The sequence below is a fragment of the Neolamprologus brichardi genome, chromosome 5 (assembly GCF_056152115.1).
Source record: "Neolamprologus brichardi isolate AB-2024 chromosome 5, ASM5615211v1, whole genome shotgun sequence".
In the NCBI taxonomy this organism is placed as follows: domain Eukaryota; kingdom Metazoa; phylum Chordata; class Actinopteri; order Cichliformes; family Cichlidae; genus Neolamprologus; species Neolamprologus brichardi.
In genome coordinates this window covers 29,679,176-29,697,693 of record NC_142108.1, presented here as the reverse complement: position 1 = coordinate 29,697,693, position 18,518 = coordinate 29,679,176, and the positions used below count along the sequence as shown (strand labels likewise).

The window sequence follows — 18,518 nt, the reverse complement described above, 5'->3', positions numbered from 1 at the left end:
TATACATAATCATCTAAAGATTTGATGAATATAGGCATCTAACCTAAACTCACTCGAGTCAACTAAGTTTGGGGATCTACGCCAGAGATTGATCCTGTTTTCTCCGTGGTGGCTGCTGAGCACCCATACTATAGCGAACAATGATTAACAAAAGCTATTGAGTGTCAAGTTGTGACATTGATCTGGCTGAAAACACTTTATCGAGTTCTATGCCACCCTTCATTTCTTTATAATTTGCTATGAAACCCTGAAATAGGTGTAGAAATGTACCAGCATACATGGAAATACAGTAGACATACATACAGCAAGCACAGCACGTGAGGGGAAAACAGAGCTTGAAGTATATTTGGTATGACCACTTCTGCTCTTCAACACAATCTGAACTCTCTTAGGCAAGCTTTCTTTTAATTTTTAAAGGAATAGTTCTCTGGTCTTCTTGAAGGACATTCGAAACTCTTCTTTGGATGTTGGCTGTCATTTATTCCATTCTCTGACATACTGCTTCAGTTAACTTGAGGTCTGGCATTTGGGAAGGCCAACCTATAACTGATACTGTTTCATTGTGTGCTTTTGTATCCAGGTATGCCTTTACTGCACTGGCAGTGCGTTTGGGATTGTTGTCATACTTATACAAAACTCGTTGCCAATCAGATACTTTCCACATGGTGCTGCATGATGGATCAAAATCTGATGTTACGGTTCTACGTTCATAATTCCATCAGTGTTTGACTGATGGATGTCAAACACTGATGTATCTATCTGTCTATCTATCTATCTATCTATCTATCTATCTATCTATATATATATATATATATATATATATATATATATATATATATATATATATATATATATATATATATATTAGGGGTGCAACGATGCTCGTATCGATATTGAACCGTTTGGTACGCATATGTATGAACAATACAAAATATTTAATTTATTTTATCAACTTTCCTTCTGACGATGCTGTCTGTGTTGAGCGCTCAGTGGATCTGCGCTCGACAGTGCAGCCTAGGCGGAGTAGTCGAACGCAGATTCACTGAGCGCAGGGCAAGCTAGCGAGACAGAAGTTAAGCTCTCGTTGCAACATGGCAAATTGAACCTCCCCCACCCTCATTCAGATCTGGCGTTTGGAACTATTTTGGTCTTCATGTGACATATGACCCTGAAGGTAAGCGCCTCATGGACAAAAGTAAAACAGTATGTCAGATGTGCCAGCAATGCTCAATTACATTGGTGGGAACTAGTGTGTTAGCGCAGTTAGCTCGTTAACGTGTTGGCCGTCCAGCCCCACGCACTGGGCAATCCGTGGTAGCTCGTTAACGGAGATTTGCCGTGTTGTGGCGTTAACGTCATTTCAACGAGATTAACGCTGACAGCACTAGTGGGAACACAACGAATATGACTGCACATTTACTCCGACATTATCCTAGTGCAAAGACAAGTGGAAGCAGACAAAAACAACAAGCACACATGCTACAAACTTTACCCGAGTCATTTAGACAGCCGTTAGCACATGATTCTCCTTATGGGGACCTGATATGTTTAATATGCTGCTGAGAATATAGCCCAGAAGAAGCGTATAGTATAGCTTTTATTTTGGAAAGAGCCATTTCTCTGTAATAAACTCTCTTTTCCAAAGATGGGTGATTCAGATAGATTTTTTTTTATTACTTTGTTGTTTCAGCAACATTAAATTTAAAAACTGTACTTTTGAGTTAAAATATATATTTATAATTTTAATAAATGACAAATTAAAAAGGCATGAACATTTTTTTGTATCGCACACACACACACACACACACACACATCCAGTTTAGTGAGTGTCTTCGGCCAAGGTAGGCAGCATTGACTGAGCATCAACACAGGAGAAACCAGAACTCCCAGAGAAAACCTACCCAAGCACACAGAGGACATTTAAACTCTATACAAGTTTGAAGCCTGGATCCAGTTGCTGCTGGTGAAGCAAAGATAATCAATGAGCCACTGTGGTGCCAAACAATCTAAAGCACTGAGTAATGTTACAGATTCAGAGAGGAATGTGGTCCTTTTGATGTTGTTCTGAAGCCATGATTATGGAAGCTGATGTATGGATGTGACAGAGAAAGAGTGAGGGTATTTACAGTCTTACAGTATGCTGTAGGACTCAGTTGCTTATAGTATTGTCACTTACTGTTGCATAGCTTAGCTAACAATGCAGTGACGTGGATGCCGATGTTACATTCTTAGTTTTAGGGAAATGTGTTAAGATCGTAGGTGCTGATGTTATCCTACTGTCCATCTTGCAAGTTGTACTTGATGTGTAGTGAAAATGCTGTTTTCTAGATTTTTGATGTTCACGTGTAAATGAAAATACAAGTTTGAATATCTATATTTTTTCACTGAAATGTTGCATATCAGTGAGGTTAAAAAAATCCAATATACGCATTTTCTTCATCAAAAGACATTCGTGAGTCTAATTCTTTTGAGTATTTAAAACCTGCATTGTTTACACCCATGCATACTAGCTTTCAGGCTTGTATTGCGCTGCGTTTGTTGGCACATTGCTGTGAATCTTGGCGCATTACCACCACGTATAGATTACTGGGATTGTGTGAAACCATTGGCGGGAATGTGTATTGCATCAGCCGTATGCTTGTGGATGGGCTTGCGTGTGTTTATGTGCACACATAAGAACTGATAAAAGGAGAACCCACTCACACAAATGTTCCTGCTATAGTGCCAATAGCAGTAACTTAAATTTGTGCAAATCAACATATTCAACGTTGTTTGAAAATGTTATAGATTTAAATACATGCCCTATATTTCTTGTACAACAGTTTGAATGGAACAAACTTTTGTGGGCCTGACCCATTGGCACATCACTCAAGCTTAAGAGGTAACCTTACGTATGCCGAATGCATGATTGATCTAATTTAGCTCCAGTTCAAGTTTTATTTTCTATAATGGAACTAGAGTAATTGCATTTACTGAGAATGATACAATGAAATAATTAAAAATGGAGTGTTTAAAGTCGTGCACAACGACTCTCAAATATGCTTGAGTGGAGGGTTGTTTAGCTCAGGTTGAATTAGCATCAGTGTATCCTTTGCAGGGAGTCACACTGTTTGAGCTATCGTGTAGATGTTGTTATTGTTGTTGTTGTTTTAGCTCCTCTGCCTTGACAGTGATACATAGGGTGAAGGTTCAGAATCTGCTGCAGCGCAAAGATGACAGGATCGTTTCAGGACTCAGGACTTTGTTTTTTCACCACATCCCCCTTTCTCTCTCACTCCCTCTCTCCTGCTCTCTTCCTTGCTTTGTGTCTCTCTGTGTCTTTTTCCAAGCTGATTTGGAGCCTTGCATAGTCAATTATGTAGAGAGTGAGAGAAGGAGTGGGGGCTCCAGCTTCCATATTTTGGTGCGTTATTAATATTGCATGAGCACTATTCTGTAGCGAATATCTAAGAGACTGCCTATTAAGGCAGCAGCAGGAGAAGAATGTGACAGACGTACGCACACACACATATATATATGCACACACTGTACATACACAGACCGAAAGCCAGAGAGCAAGGGTGAATCAGTCAGGATCAGGCACAGGTTGTTATAATTAGTATTTTCCTGATTTATTACGCCGGGATAATAAGAGTGACTCATTTTCCTGTTTAATAAGTCATGTTTGTTTATCTTGACATGGCTCGCATCACACTGTACAGTCAGTGTGTTTGATGTTAGCGAGAACTGAGTAATGTTTCACTGTAATTGGGCTTTGAATGGAATATTTTAACTAACCAACTGAATAAACAAACAAAACAGATGCAAAATAAGTGGCTGTTGTAAAAACGTTTCCAAGATAATTGTTATATTGCCTATTGCAAAGCAGAAGTGGTCTGATGACAGGCTATTTATTTCCCGCTGCTGGGCGGGTATCAATGATGCACAGAGTAAGTGTCAACACTGACAGGCTGAGAAGATCCCTGGTGATGACTGAGAGGCTCAGCGTGGATACTTATTGCTTTTTGGGTGCTAAATGGCAGTGACACTGTGTGGTCTGTGAGAGACTTCTCATTTCATGCCACCAGAGACTGAAAAGTTAATATGAGCACATTTAAATAGTAACACAAATACAACGTTTAGGAATTAGACCAGATTTTTCTCCTAAAACTTACACATTGGGTGATTAGTTCTAGTATTGACTTCTCAGGATCCATGATGTCACCTTCACTTGTCCAAAGCTAATAAAGATAGGTAAAAGATAAGCCGGAAATCTTTGGAAATTTGAGAAAACGTGTAAAGTGTAATGCAACAGAACATAATGTATAGTCATGCAAAATATTTGATTTCCCCCCTCACAGACATATTTCTTCCAAAAAAGTAAGATTGTGTTATTAAATGTATGGCAGTCTGCAGAGACAGCAGTTCAATTAGTTCACTCATCATTAAAATATATTTTTTGTGTGTCAGAAATATTTTGCAAGGCTTAATATTGCTTTAAATTTATTATTGCATGTTAATTGTTTTATCTGAGCATCTTACCAAATCAGGTAGGCTACCATCAATATCAATATCAGAAATAATAATTATCAAACTCATGGGACATGCAGACGTGCCACTCCTTCATAGCTTTTTCCTCTTGCAGTAGCAATGCAAGGTGCCCAGAAAGCCCGGCCCGGAGTCAACAAAGCCAGTTAGTCTAGTCTACAAACATCACGCTGGGCTTAATGTCGAACAAGTGCTCGGTGACCTTAGAGCACCAGCTGGAGTTTAAAGAAGTCTTTAAAAGGCCGATTCTCCACAGTAATATCATCGCCCATGCCTCAAAGAGTCAGGATTAAGGCCCACTTTCCCCCACGAAAATGTAACAAATGTGTGAAAACATCACAGCCGAAGCCAATGTGGGGAGAACGATGTAGAGAGTGGCGGCGGAGCTGGTGGTAGGGGGCTTACGAACGATACAAGAGGCAGAAAAGAAGGGAGAAAGTAAGGGAAACTCGACATCTTAACACTCGCCAATCCGCCTCCATGCCAGAGATATCAATGTAGTTGGCTTTCTCTGAAATTCAAATGGCAAGAGGAAAAAAAAGTAGATGAAAAAGGGGGAAAAAAAGAAACCTCTGGCTTTGGAAAGGGGAGGGGAGGGGTGCTGAGAAAAAGACCTGTCATCTATGTATTAGTGCTCTGTAAATATTACATGAGCTCCACATTCACTCAGTTGTTTGGCATTACTTCCACTGGATGGGTATATTATTTTAGAAACCATGCCTTGTTTATGGAGAGGCATGACCTACTTCCAGACACTCCTCTCTTTCTCTCTCTTTGGTATTTTTTCTTCCCCTTCCTTCTTTCTCTCATTCCTTTTACCTCTCTCTCTCTGTTTCTCGCTCTCTCTTATTCACTTTCAATCTGCGAAATCTCAACTGGTTGTCCCTGCTGAACAATTACAAGGCAGAGAGACCCAAATGGAGATGTTTGTAGAAAACAACATGTGTATAATTAAGGTTTAATGAGCTCTTGTCAGGGTGGAATGTGCAATTAGATTGGTAATAGAAAATTCAGCCTAAATGCTAGTGGCAGAGGCTGGATGTGGAGTCAGCATGGCAGTGAATGAAAGAACAGTGAATTATTTTGAGCCCTATTGACAGAAGTAGATGGTACTGGATGCTGCATTTAGATTTAAATACATGGTGAGTTCCCAAATGCACAAAAAATGTTGTGTTTTTTTCTCCTGATGGTGCTATATTGTGTGTGTTCTGTTTTTTTTTTTAAATTACTGGGATTACCGGGTTGTTTTTTTGTTTTTTGTTTTTTAAAATTCTTTAACGCCTACACTATGCAGAATAACGCATAAAGCATGTGTAAAAGGGCAAGTAGGTTTCAATCAAAATATCTCTATTTCTTAACAAAAAGGTGGATTTAATATTTTGTCACAGTATACCAAGCAGTACATTTTAATTGATTAGTTGATCATTAATTTATGCCTTCATCTGTTTTGATGTTCCACATTTAATAAAATCAGAGTTTTTAAATGTAAGGTATTTACAACAGGTCAAACATTCACGTTCAACTATTTTTAAGTTGCCAAATCCTAATAGTGTAAATAGTAACACATATTTCATGTACAGGCTTTGTAGAAATCCAGGATTTACTTTGAAAAAAAAACCCAAAAGAAATTTTGTATTATCCATCTTCATGTGTCGTGATAAGGTTATTGAAAACATTACCTTTCAGCTGAATGTAACAATAGAGCACCGGCTACTACATTAAAATCACTGCCTAACATTTCTTTCTAGGTCTGTGCTTTTTCTGGATCCCTATTTTATGGGCAAACATTTCTCCATGTTTAAATAAGGCAGTAGTGAGTAAAAGCAGGTATCTTTTTGCTCTCTTCCTCTTTTCTGACAGCCTTTCTCTTGACTTAGTGGAATTGTGGCTTGTTGGTCTGGTGGAGAAGATCCATGCGCACACAAAAAAATTGTGTTTGGCTCTTTCTGAATTACTTGACTAGTCCCTGAAAGAGAGGGTCCTTTGTTGGCTTCCTCCGGGACTGCCCTTGAAAGGCTCCTATTGTGTGGCAAACACTATGATATAATGCAAGTGGATTTAATAGATTTAATGGAACAAGCAGATGTGGTTTTCAAGTCTTCATGTGATGAGTAGCTGTCTGTTTCAGGTGATCAGAACCACACCTGAAAGAACTGAAATAATATATGAACGATGTGGCATTCTAAAATCACGCAAAGCTCTGAGTCTGTGTTAAATACTCGTGTGGAGACAAAAATCAACACAATTGACTTGTGCATGATTTAAGTGCGATTTGATATCTCATTTGTTATATTTCACTTGCTCTTCCATATTGTTGTGTTGTAAGTCAAGGTTAGGCTTAGTGGGGGCTGCTGAATGTCAGCGACGTGTTAGCTTTGTTTTCATTGTGTTAACAGGAGCACAATGGTACGATTGTCTGGCCATCTGAAACCATACACCTACCCAGAGCTTTCGGGGGTCAGAGGTGGGGGAGATGTGTGTGTGCCTTTAGTCTAGTGAACCATGCATTTTGAAAAAGCCAGAAACTGAAGAGTAATCCATCCAGCAAACCATCAAAAACATTCTGCTTCACTGTCCTGCACACATACCAGATTTGCTCATCCTGAAAAATGTTCTCATCTTCCAGATACAAATTATGCCCCCCCCCCCCCCCCATGTTGCTTTCTAATCAGTTATGCGTTATTTTAAGATGTCATTTGAAAAGTGGCATGCTTCTTGAAGCCCCTCAACGTGATGGACAAGATCATAAAGCTGAGCAATAAACCTGAGATAAATGTTATATCTTAACGCTGATAGAGGCAATTAAGTCCATCATAAGAGAGAGAGGGAACACTCTCCTCAGGAGACTCATTCACTTGCATGGTTTAACATGATCCCCAGCTAAATGCCTTATTTTATTTCTCCTCTCAGCTCACAGCTTACAGTCGAGCACAAATTGAGCTGATTTTTTTTTTTTTCTCTTCTTCGCAGAATTTGGTCGTTCTGTCTGGTCTGCCCTTTTCTGTCTACCATCATGTCTCTCTCTCTGCCGCTCCCTTTGGCTCTCTCCTCCCCACTTCAATGTATTTGTCATGGTAATGTAAAAAATCTCAGCTGCTTCAATTCATTTCGTGCTCTTTCAGTCGAGAAAGAAGGGCAATTCTGTTTCTCCTCACTAGTTTCTGTGTTAAGGCTCTCAGGTAATGAAGACCACATTTCATCTGCATGCAGTTATATGACTGGGCGTGGCTGAGCAGGTCTGTTATGGGAAAATAAATATTATGAAAGGGCTAACTTCGTTATCTTTATCACACTGGGATCAATGTGTGTGTTATGGAACAGGAGACAGTCCACAAACACAAAGGCCAGGATGCAGAATGCATACATCCAGCTCTTAAAACATAATGCGCCCACGCTCATGTCGTATGTGTGTGTGCGAACATACGAACCAGAGAAGCTCATATATGTAGCAGCAGAGCTATCCACACGTGAACACATGCAGTCCAATACTGCTTTATATCACACCATCCCACTTATTTTCTGCACTTTGGTTATGTCTGTATGCCTGTGTGTGTGAGTGCGTTAATGTTTGTGTGTCTGTTTGCGTGTATATGTGCCTGCCAGTGAGTCATTGAATGCTCTAATGACCACAGTCCTGACACAGGTATTTTGACTGCTGCCTCTTTCCATCGGCACATTGACTGACATGCGATTAGTTACGCTGGCGTGGAAAACTAGGGAGGCTCATGCTGTAACCCTGAAAAAGACTGGGAGGAGGGTAAAGTCCTCTTCTCCACATCTCTGCTGTTTCATCTTTCTGTAAATTTAAAACATCTCTGGCTGCATTTAAGGGTTCTGTTATTTTGTATTCAGTACATACAGGAAAGCACGGCTGGGCTCACAGTAACCTTATGAGAAAACCATCGAGATCAATACAGGTTAGCAGGACAGTAGGAAAGAACGTCGTGTAGTTAACAGTAGTTGGGATTTGCTATAAAACTGATCTCAAAATGCTTAGTGAGTTGACCATGAACTTAAGGAATCTATTTAAATAAATGGATAAAACCCCCCTGAGTCCAACATATTGAGGCTGTACAGATTTAAATTTTGGGTAAAAGACAGCTTTCATATCTAAGCAGTACTCAGCACTCGCGAATACTTTTCACCGACCAGTATTTTGGCAGCCCAGTGTTATTGGCCACTGTCAGCTAATTGCCAGTTATTGGTATCAGCTTTTTAAACACCTGATAAATGAAAAATAAATGTCTGTAAAGAACAGACAGGAGAAACACCCCTCATCTGTGTTACAAGTGTTGATATTGCCTAGAGGAGCACTCTACAACTTTCATATTGACAACAAGTGTTTGGAACGCCACAAACACAACAACCACCTGATCAAAGCAGAGTCTCACTTCGATACAGTGCTTTCGGTTCGGTACGCATTTTGTATCGAACAATACAAAATTTTTAATTTATTTTATCAACTTTCCTTCTGAAGATGCTGTCTGTGTTGTGCGCTCAGTGGATCTGCGTTCGACAGTGCAGCCTAGGCGGAGTAGTCGAACGCAGATTCACTGAGCGCAGGGCAAGCTAGCGAGACAGAAGTTAAGCTCTCCTTGCAACATGGCAAATTGAACCTCCCCCACCCTCATTCAGATCTGGCGTTTGGAACTATTTTGGTTTTCATGTGAAGTATGACCCTGAAGGTAAGCGCGTCATGGACAAAAGTAAAACAGTATGTCGGATGTGCCACGCAATGCTCAATTACATGGGTGGGAACTAGTGGTTAGCGCAGTTAGCTCGTTAACGTGTTGGCCGTCCAGCCCCATGCACGGGGCGATCTGCGGTAGCTCGTTAACGAGTTTTGCCGTGTTGTGGCTTAACGTCATTTCAACGAGATTAACGCTGGCAGCACTGGTGGGAACACAACGAATATGACTGCACATTTACTCCGACATCATCCTAGTGCAAAGACAAGTTGAAGCAGACAAAAACAACAAGCACGCATGCTACAAACTTTACCCGAGTCATTTAGACAGCCGTTAGCACACGATTCTCCTTATGGGGACCTGATATGTTTAATATGCTGCTGAGAATATAGCCCAGAAGAAGCGTATAGTATAGCTTTTATTTTGGAAAGAGCCAATTCTCTGTAATAAACTCTCTTTTCCAAAGATAAGTGATTTCTCGATCAGATAGATTAATTTTTTTATTACTTTGTTTCAGCAACATTAAATTTAAAAACTGTACGTTTGAGTTAAAATATATATTTATAATTTTAATAAATGACAAATTAAAAAGGCATGAACAGTTTTTTGTATCGAAAAAATATCAAACCGTGACACCAAAGTATTGAACCGAACCATGAATTTTGTGTATCTTGCACCCCTATGTATCACATTTTTAAATCACCAAGTATCGGTATGAATATAGGTCTTAAAATCAGCCCTATATCTGTCGAGCTCTGTCGAGTACTCATTTGTTCATTACTGATTTGATTTAGTTGAATTTCAGCATAAAACTTGTTGACCCTTTTTTAAGTTCTGTAAACATTAAAAAAAATGTTTGTGACATTTAACCGTTGGGTACAAATGGTATGACAATGCAGTTGTTTTTGGACAGTGATTGTGGCGAAAAATACAAATATTTATTCTTGTCTATGAATTAAAATAATCTCAGTTCATACTCCTCCATCTGCTTCCCAGTGCTACATGAAAACGTGATGTTTTACTTGCATCCTCAATATAATCTATGCTTATCTAAACAAAAAACAGAAATATTTAAAGTACATTAACACAGATTTATATATCTACTATAAAATATAAAATTACTTGCTATGTATAAACCTGAAATATGACAGAGAACTGATACTGTGAAAGTTTATTATCCATTTGCATTCATTCCATTGAACATAACAAATAAAGGCAAATATAATTTATCCCTTACAGAAGATTACTGTATCTACTATCCAGTAAAAAACAAATCCAGTGTTTATTTAAAAGTTTAAAAAAAACCTAAATCTCATTTATCCCATATAAAAATATAATTTAATGAATGGATGAAACTAGATTCAACTAAAGGTGTGAATCCACGTTTGAAGGCTTTGCTGCGTTTCAGTCAACTGTTCTATAACCTCTGCAACTGTGGTGCACTTCCTGCATCAAACTGACATTGGTTTGGCTTTACGCAAACACAAAGTTATTTATAGCATCTCTCCCACTTTATTTTCTCCCTCCCATTCTCTCCCTCGCTCTATATTTGCATTTCTGCTATGCAAACAAGAAACTGGTGTCAGCTGCATCGGTTCTACAGGCCTAACTTGTCCCTTTTCTTTCTCAATCTTTTTCAAAAATTTTTCTCCCCTTCTGTCTCCCTGTAGCTTTCTACCTCTCCCACCTTCACCCTGTTTTTCCTCCTCCCTTCAACCTCTCTCTCTCTGTCTGTGTTTTCCTTTCCTCAATTGTTTTGCTGTAGATTTGACCGCTATGATTAATGACCTCGAAGCCACAGGAAAGCAAACACAGAGAGACACGACATGCATGCTGTTCTCTTACAAACCTCCCTTTTTCCTCCTGTATCCACTACTTCTATGTTCACACATTATGACTTCTAGGGAAAACATCTTTGAATTAAGAGTCACATTATACAAAGTCAAGATCTGGTATACTTTTCAACTTATTTTTTCATTTATTTTCATCCCTTATTTCCTGATTACTTTAGTAGATTAAATGTTTGCCAAAGGCCTTTATTATAATGAATTATGTGTTTTTTAGCATCATCTACTCTAACGTCAGAGCCCTTGTCTGTCTTCTCTCTGTTTGAAATGAGGAAATGAATCTCAGTGGTCAGTTAAAGGTCTTGGAGGCTAGCAGTCAGAGGTCAGTGGTTAGAGATAAGCATCAAATTAGGCCTTCAGAGTCTTGTTCAAGTACACTTCAGCTAGGTGCTTGGCTGGACGAAGCTCATTCAGAAAGATTAGAATTGAGTTTGGCCTTTAATAACACAAAAGAAAAGGTATGCAAGAGCAGCTGGTTAGCTTAGCGTAGCATAAAGACAGGACACAGTGTCATCTAAAAATAATAATTGCTGCTAAAACTTCTTGTCCTTACTTCTTTCTAAACAAATAAAATGTAATGAGATAATGTGTTAACTGGTAGGTTTTCTAACCTTTTTTTTAAAGGTCTTTACTCAGGTGAGCTGGTTCCTCAGCCAAGTGAATCTAATTGCCTGTTTTTTAAATTATTATCATCAATTTGGTGTCGAGACAGGAGAATGGTATTGGTGGTTTCATCTATGTCTAGGCAAGAAAGGGAGTAATTTCGTTTCACAAAAGGTAAAATCATTCCTTTTGACGTACTCCCGGTTAAAGTGAGAACATTAAATAAAAATCAGCACAGCATGACAACCGAGGTTTGTAAAAACTGTGTGTACAGTACACTCACCAGTTGCTAACCTCACAGTACCAGGAAATGATTATTTTTACCTTTTCCTCTGATTTTAGATGGTGTTTATTATTTTAACAGCTCTGCCCTTGGAGACTCCTCCCATTGTGTAGCGAGAGCACAGTTGCAGACCTCAGTTTGCTCCTTTGACATTTGATATAATTGTTTTGCACTTAGCCTGTTTTGCTCATTGAGATCTGGTTTGCAGTTGTGAAAATAAACTATTCTAAGACACCTAGCACAATGTGAGTAGGACAGCATGTAAAATCATTCTCCAAGAGCAAGAAAGTGATTGTATTTTCATTGCAGAATACAATGATTGCTCCTTCTGCAAACTAATAGTGCTATCAGGCAGAAATTATTGCACTAGAAGTAACAGTTCCATCAGAGGCTGAATGATAACATGGGAATGGAACTGGGGCTTCGAATTGAATAATGTTGCAAGGAATTGCCTTTGTACTTTGGTTTGTTTGTTGCCCTCAATGTGTTATGTATGAAGATGGAAATAAATGTTAATGGAAACTGTGCTGGAGTTGAATCTGAGTATATCTTAAATGGAAATATTGGAATGTTAAGGAAAAAAAATCCCAGAATTGATAAAAAGAACAAGTGATTTGCATAAATTGGTCCCTGCAACACTTTGCATGTGGTGAAAAAGTGCTACAATAAGACCTGGGTCCATTTTCAGTCACCATGCCAGAGCTTGAGAAACACTCCCCCACTCTGACTCACTGTAGGCACAAACCAGTCACGTTATTTGACCTTACAGTAGCAACAGTAATTCATCTCGGCCACTACTAGCTGTCTTGAGGTGTGTTTTGTTTTCTCATAAATGGTTGGTGCCAAATAGTGTCAGACAGAGAGGGAGGGAAGGCCTCTGGGAGAGTGTGAGCGAGCGTGCGTGTGTGTGTGAATGTGTGCGCATGTTTATACGCCTGTGTCTTTCGAGCTGCGGCCTCTGGCTGTGACCCCAGTGTTAATCACTGTACAGCCAGAACAACCACAGGCTTCTGTCGCCACTACTGCAGCTACAGCCCTTCTCCTCCCCTCCTTTATGTCAGTGTCATTCATGCTCCCTGTGCTTTTTTAAAATGTATCTCTCTAACCCCCCCCCCCCCCCTCCCCAAATACCTACAGTATGTTCCCTAGTTGGCCTCCTACTTGCACAAGATTGCTATCCCCTTCCCCATTAGCTCCAGGATACACCCTTGTCGTTCTCATCGCCTCTCCATAACCTCAAACTGTCACCTTTTCTCTAGCCTATGCCTCCCCTTTAGGCTTCTTTAGCTTGGTATTTCTGAGCTATGACATCGCTGGGCTGTCCTGTCCTGATTTAACTAGCAAAGTGCAGAACAAGCTAAAGGCTGTTCTCTTTGTGTGGATTACTAAATAGGTGGCAGGGTTGGTAAAAACGTCGGCTTGGGATGTTTTTTGTCATGTTTTTCATGTTGTTTTGGGTTATTACGTGACAGGCTGGTGTCATATCATAATTTGATAAATTTGATAATGTTTTGCTTTACGTTTAGGATTTTTTATTTGCAAATATAACAAGCAATATAAACAACGACAATCAGCAACTTGTGGGTCTGAAAGATTTGCAAGTATGCAGAAGTGCCAAAAAGTGTACTTCTTAAAAGGTCCACTTGAGGCTGGTTCCCAAAGCAGGTCAGTCCCCACAGACTGAAACTGGTTAAATAACAAGTTTAACAGCAGAGAACGTAAGTGACCTTGTTTGTGATGTCGGTGCCTTGTAGACAGTTTTTAATGCAATGATCGGAATTTTTCTGACAGTGTGGTTAGTTGTGCAAACAGACTATACAAGTTTTGTTCCACATTCTTTTTTTATATTTATATTAATTTGAATTAAGGGTGTGGTGTTAACACTGTCACCTGTTATCAAGTAAGTCCTGGGTTTGAATCCACTGGCCGGCTGGGGCCTTTCTAGGTGAAGTTCCCACAGTCCATAGACACGGATGTTAGATTCATTGGTGATTCTACATTGGACTTAGGTATAAATGGTTGTTTGTGTCTCTGTTTTAGCAGTGCAGTAGATTGGCGACCTGTCAAGGTTGCACGCTGCCTCTTGCCCCATGACAGTTGGGGTAGGTTCCAGCCTAACTGCCAGTCTGAATTAGATAAACAGAATATGGATGGATGGACTTAGAATCAATTAGCAGACCTGTGCATCTCACACATATATTCTAATGATGCAGCTTGGGTAGCACTCGAGTCTCTTGTCCTGACGTAGTGAATTCTGGCTCTAAAAAGCACATAGATGGCAGTGCTCATAGTGCTAAAGCTGAAGCTTCAAAGTGGGGCTAAAAAACAATTGGTAATTTCATGGTATCTACATCTTTTTGTTTTTTAAATGTAAAAAACTTGTCTCATCTTAACAGAATGAGCTTAACAGAAGTATTTTTTAATGCTTGTCTTTGTTAACATTTAAACTAGAAACTCCTGTACTTGTTCTAGCAGACATTGTAGCACAGTAGATCAGTTTCTTGATTAATACTACGTAATAGTTGACTTACAAAGGTTATTTACTGCCATCAGTGCTGCCTTTGATTAACCTTTCATGCTTACAGATCAGCACCTACAGAGCCTCAGAGGCTTGCAAAACAATATACTAATAATGGCAGTACTAGCAGGCTAATGTTGAGAAAGACATAGATGACTGATGTTGCACTAAATGCAAATGTTAATTTAACACAAATCAACATTTGTTCATTTGCATTAAATACATGCAGTAGTTGACGATGGCAATGTCATTAAGTAAAAAAATAACCTAATGATGGTGGTAGAGCAAAACTCCCCAGAGGGACAATCCCCGAATATTAGATATTTGTAATTTATTTTATGAAAATATGTCCCATACATGTTAAACTATTTAAAAGTGGTGGACTCACTGACCAACTAACAGACTGTTTCATTCTAGAGCGATTGGAAAGAAAATGAAAAAAACTTTTCTTTAGTAGATATGAATGTGCAGGATTGACTGACTGAGTTAACCTGAGTAGTCAACTAACTAGACATCGGTGGCTGCAGTTGCGATTGTTACTCTGTTGTGCCTTTGTTGCTTCATGACACACGGAGAATAATGGCAGTTAGGTGTGCACAACACTTACAAACACACACTCAGGCTGTAGGCAAGCTAAGAGGAAGAGTGTGAGTTACACAAGCTTTGACAGGGCCTAATTATACGAGTCTCTAATGAACTGTAATTACTGACATTCACTGGAGCATCGAGGTCTATTGCAGTCATTAGGCTGCAGTGTTACACTCTTTCTGTATCGGCACTGACTGACAGAATTTCTTTTTCTTTTTTATCCCTTTTGTGATCTGTTGGCCTCTGCCTCACTGTTTTCTCATCTCTCTCTCTCTCACTCCCTGTGTCTCTGCGCTACAGTTTGATGGTGACAACATGTACATGAACGAAAACAATCACGAGTTCCTCGCGCCAAACCAGGTGAGTCCAAACTTCTAATAATGGAAGACCTTAAGAGCCATTTTTCTTTCACTGTTGTCAACTCGTGTTGAAATGTATAATAAGTCGCTGTTACTGAAATGAACCACGCACTTATGTGACATAAGCTGAAAGCAAGTGGACTAAAGATATTTTATTCTTTTTTAGACTCACAGTTATGCCACACAGAACATGCTATATTCTATATGTTGCATGCAAACAAATAAAATGATGTCACAATCATTCAAAGAGCAATTAACAGTAAAATTGGTAATGTAGTAATAAATGCAACATTTTTACATATGTACTTGACAATGAAATTTATGGACTACTTAATCTGCTTATTCAAACGCCTCTTTTAAAATTAAGCACTGTAAGCACATTTTTTAAAGAACTGTATTCTTGAAATATAAGACATGATGTTTATTAAATATACGATTGGTTACTTCATAATATAAAACATAAAACATTGTCTTTTATAAGTTGAAGCTGAACACTGCTGCTACGTTTATAGTGCAGTAGGCACTGGGTTAGCAATTCATCACAGTACTAACCTATCATGATTAGATTTCTGCTAAGTACACAGAAACCAGAGAAGCTAAACCAGTGAAACTATGCAAATTCCCCATAAAAAGAGCGTTGACCTTACTGTAAAGTGACAGAGTCGTCATATAATTTTACTTCCCTATATTCCTGATATTCAGTCATCCTCTTTGCACACAATTTTGGCAAAAGCTGACATAAAGAAATGTTTTGGCTTCATTACAAAGAATTTATTAAGTTAGAATGGGCGAGTCGCTGCTCTTCTACAGCACATGGCATCCCTGCCAGATACACTGTAGCACAGCTGGTCATGAACAACTGGGAGACCATATGGTTGTGTTTGGACAGGGGGATTTGTGGAGTTTGGGAATAAGCCCATCTGACATACACAGGGGAGCGGGGAATTTGTCCCTGTCAATTGCAATTATTAAAACCAACCCGTAGGCTACAGTAGTTCTGTGTTTCAGTTGCATTTGCTTTTTTGCTAAATTTCTTAATGCTCTGGTTTGTTAAGGTTTGGCTGATGGCCCAGAGTAGGACACAGAGCTGCTTGTGTTGTCTTTTCTACACATGTAAAGTTAATTCAGAAGGCTCAGACTATTAGGACTGCCACAAAGTCATTTTAAGTGGGACAGCGCTGTTATTTGACAGATTTGTCATGCAGATACTTCACTTTCTAAAAGACTGCTAACCACTGCTTTTATCAGTTAATTTCATATAGCACATGTGGCTTTACTGTAGTGCTGATTGACTGATTAGACATCAGCACCAGTTACTGATGGGTGAGTGAAGCATTGCGGTTTGTTAGAGAAGACAAGAGTGAGCGGCAGATAGGTAGAAAACAGGGAAGCAGGAGACAGAGGGAAATAGCGTGAAAGACGGTGATAGGATGAGAGACGATTTTGCTTTGCTCTGTGTTATACTTTGTTTACTCAAGATCCCCTCACATTTGACATGTGCCTTGCTCTATTCTCCGCTTCACCAAGTTTAGCCTCTCGTTCCCTCTGACAGCTAGAATCAAGGAGGCCTAAGGGGTGGACACACACTCTGACAACAAAACATAGAGATGGGAAAATCCAAAAATCACTGATCTGTACCTCTTTAGCTGTGCTACATTTTTTATCCAAGCTGATTTTTAAATAGTGCGATCGCGCTGGAAAAAAAAGTCACTGTAAATAAAGGTTGAGGGCACCTTTGTTGAGACGGTTCGCTGAACTTTGTCAATTTGAATAATCGTCACTAACCCATTCTACTTACTCTCACATTACACCGTCTTTGTGGTCGGCGCACACAAAATGTAACCTCACTCGTTTTATGCATTAACTCTTCGATTAATTCTTTCGTTGTAATGTTCTCAAACTACCACTCGGCAGCTCGTTTTCATCATGCATTTCACATCAACGACATCATGAGCACTAATAAAGGGATGTTTTATATCCATGCATGCTTTCTGTTTCAGTGTTTAGTCACTAAATTTGGAACAAAGCCGCAGTTTGATTGACATTATCAAAGCATGTTTTGCAATCATTTCTTGCACTAATGCGACACGAAAAATACGATTCTATACCTGCTGGTATATGTTTCGTGTTCCTCAGAAGCAACGGCATTAACGCTCGTGCTGTTTGCAAGTGTTTAGGTAAAACAAGACTTATCCTTTATTAATTAGTGTTATTCTTACAGAGCAGTTGGGTGCGGTATACAGCAGTGAGCTCTGCTATTCTCAGTATGTTCTATCTCGAACTTAAACTAATCATACTGCCTAAAGCTGACTTTTCTGTGGTTGCTGCTTTATTATCTCCCTCAACTTATCTTTCACCCATTTTCTCTGACTCCCCCTCTTTTGCTCTTTTGCTCACTGTTTCTCTTTTTCAGTCTCTACCCCCGTTGCATTTAAATGCATTTGGGTCAGCAGTTCTGCCTCGAAACTCTGTGAAGAGTGTGTTTTTCAGTGCTCGGCTTTCTCTCACTTCGGTTTTCACCATGTAATTGCTCTATTTAACGTGGCTTACCTATATGAATTAATTTTCTATATGTCTTGCACATTCATATAGGTCATTCACAGGGTGCCGGTGAGTAAATCTGGCAACGCAACCTTATCAGACTGTTCGGTGCTTAGATGGGTATGTTCTAGTGATGAGTCACAAGGAAATGGGGTCAGTGCCATTGTCATATCGATGTTCCCATGAGCATCGCTGTCTGACCCTCCTTAGTTCTCTGTAGAGTTTCTTTCCCCCCCCCAAGCAGAGTGACAAAGTGTTAGTGATTCAATGACAAGGTCATGGACCCTGGTCTTAGCATCAACAAGCTCTTTGTCTGCCCCTGTGGCCACTGGCCATTGTCCTGGCATCACTGTAGAAAAGAGTAACCAACGAGAAGAAGCTCTGGTATTTCCTAGTGTTGTCACGGAGGTTTGAACTGAGAAAATCTCCACAGTGGCAAGGATTAGAGCACCTCCTAAGTAGAGAGGCTTTTGTATCATAAAGGTCTTAGTAGACCAGATCACCTGAGGTAAGATTCCTCTCGCTATAACTAAACAGAGCAGTGCGAAGCGACACGATCAAAGA

At 39.5% G+C, this 18,518-nt stretch overlaps 1 protein-coding gene across 5 annotated transcripts in view; it reads left to right on the top strand.

The window, feature by feature from the left end:
• tox2 (TOX high mobility group box family member 2) overlaps positions 1-18,518 on the top strand; it is a 92,596-nt gene that overhangs the window by 31,848 nt on the left and 42,230 nt on the right. For all 5 annotated transcript variants that reach the window (XM_006782758.3, XM_006782761.3, XM_006782759.3 and 2 more), the window contains exon 3: positions 15,355-15,414. In XM_006782758.3, the coding sequence (XP_006782821.1) occupies positions 15,355-15,414 (60 nt within the window). The remainder of the gene's footprint in view (positions 1-15,354; positions 15,415-18,518) is intronic.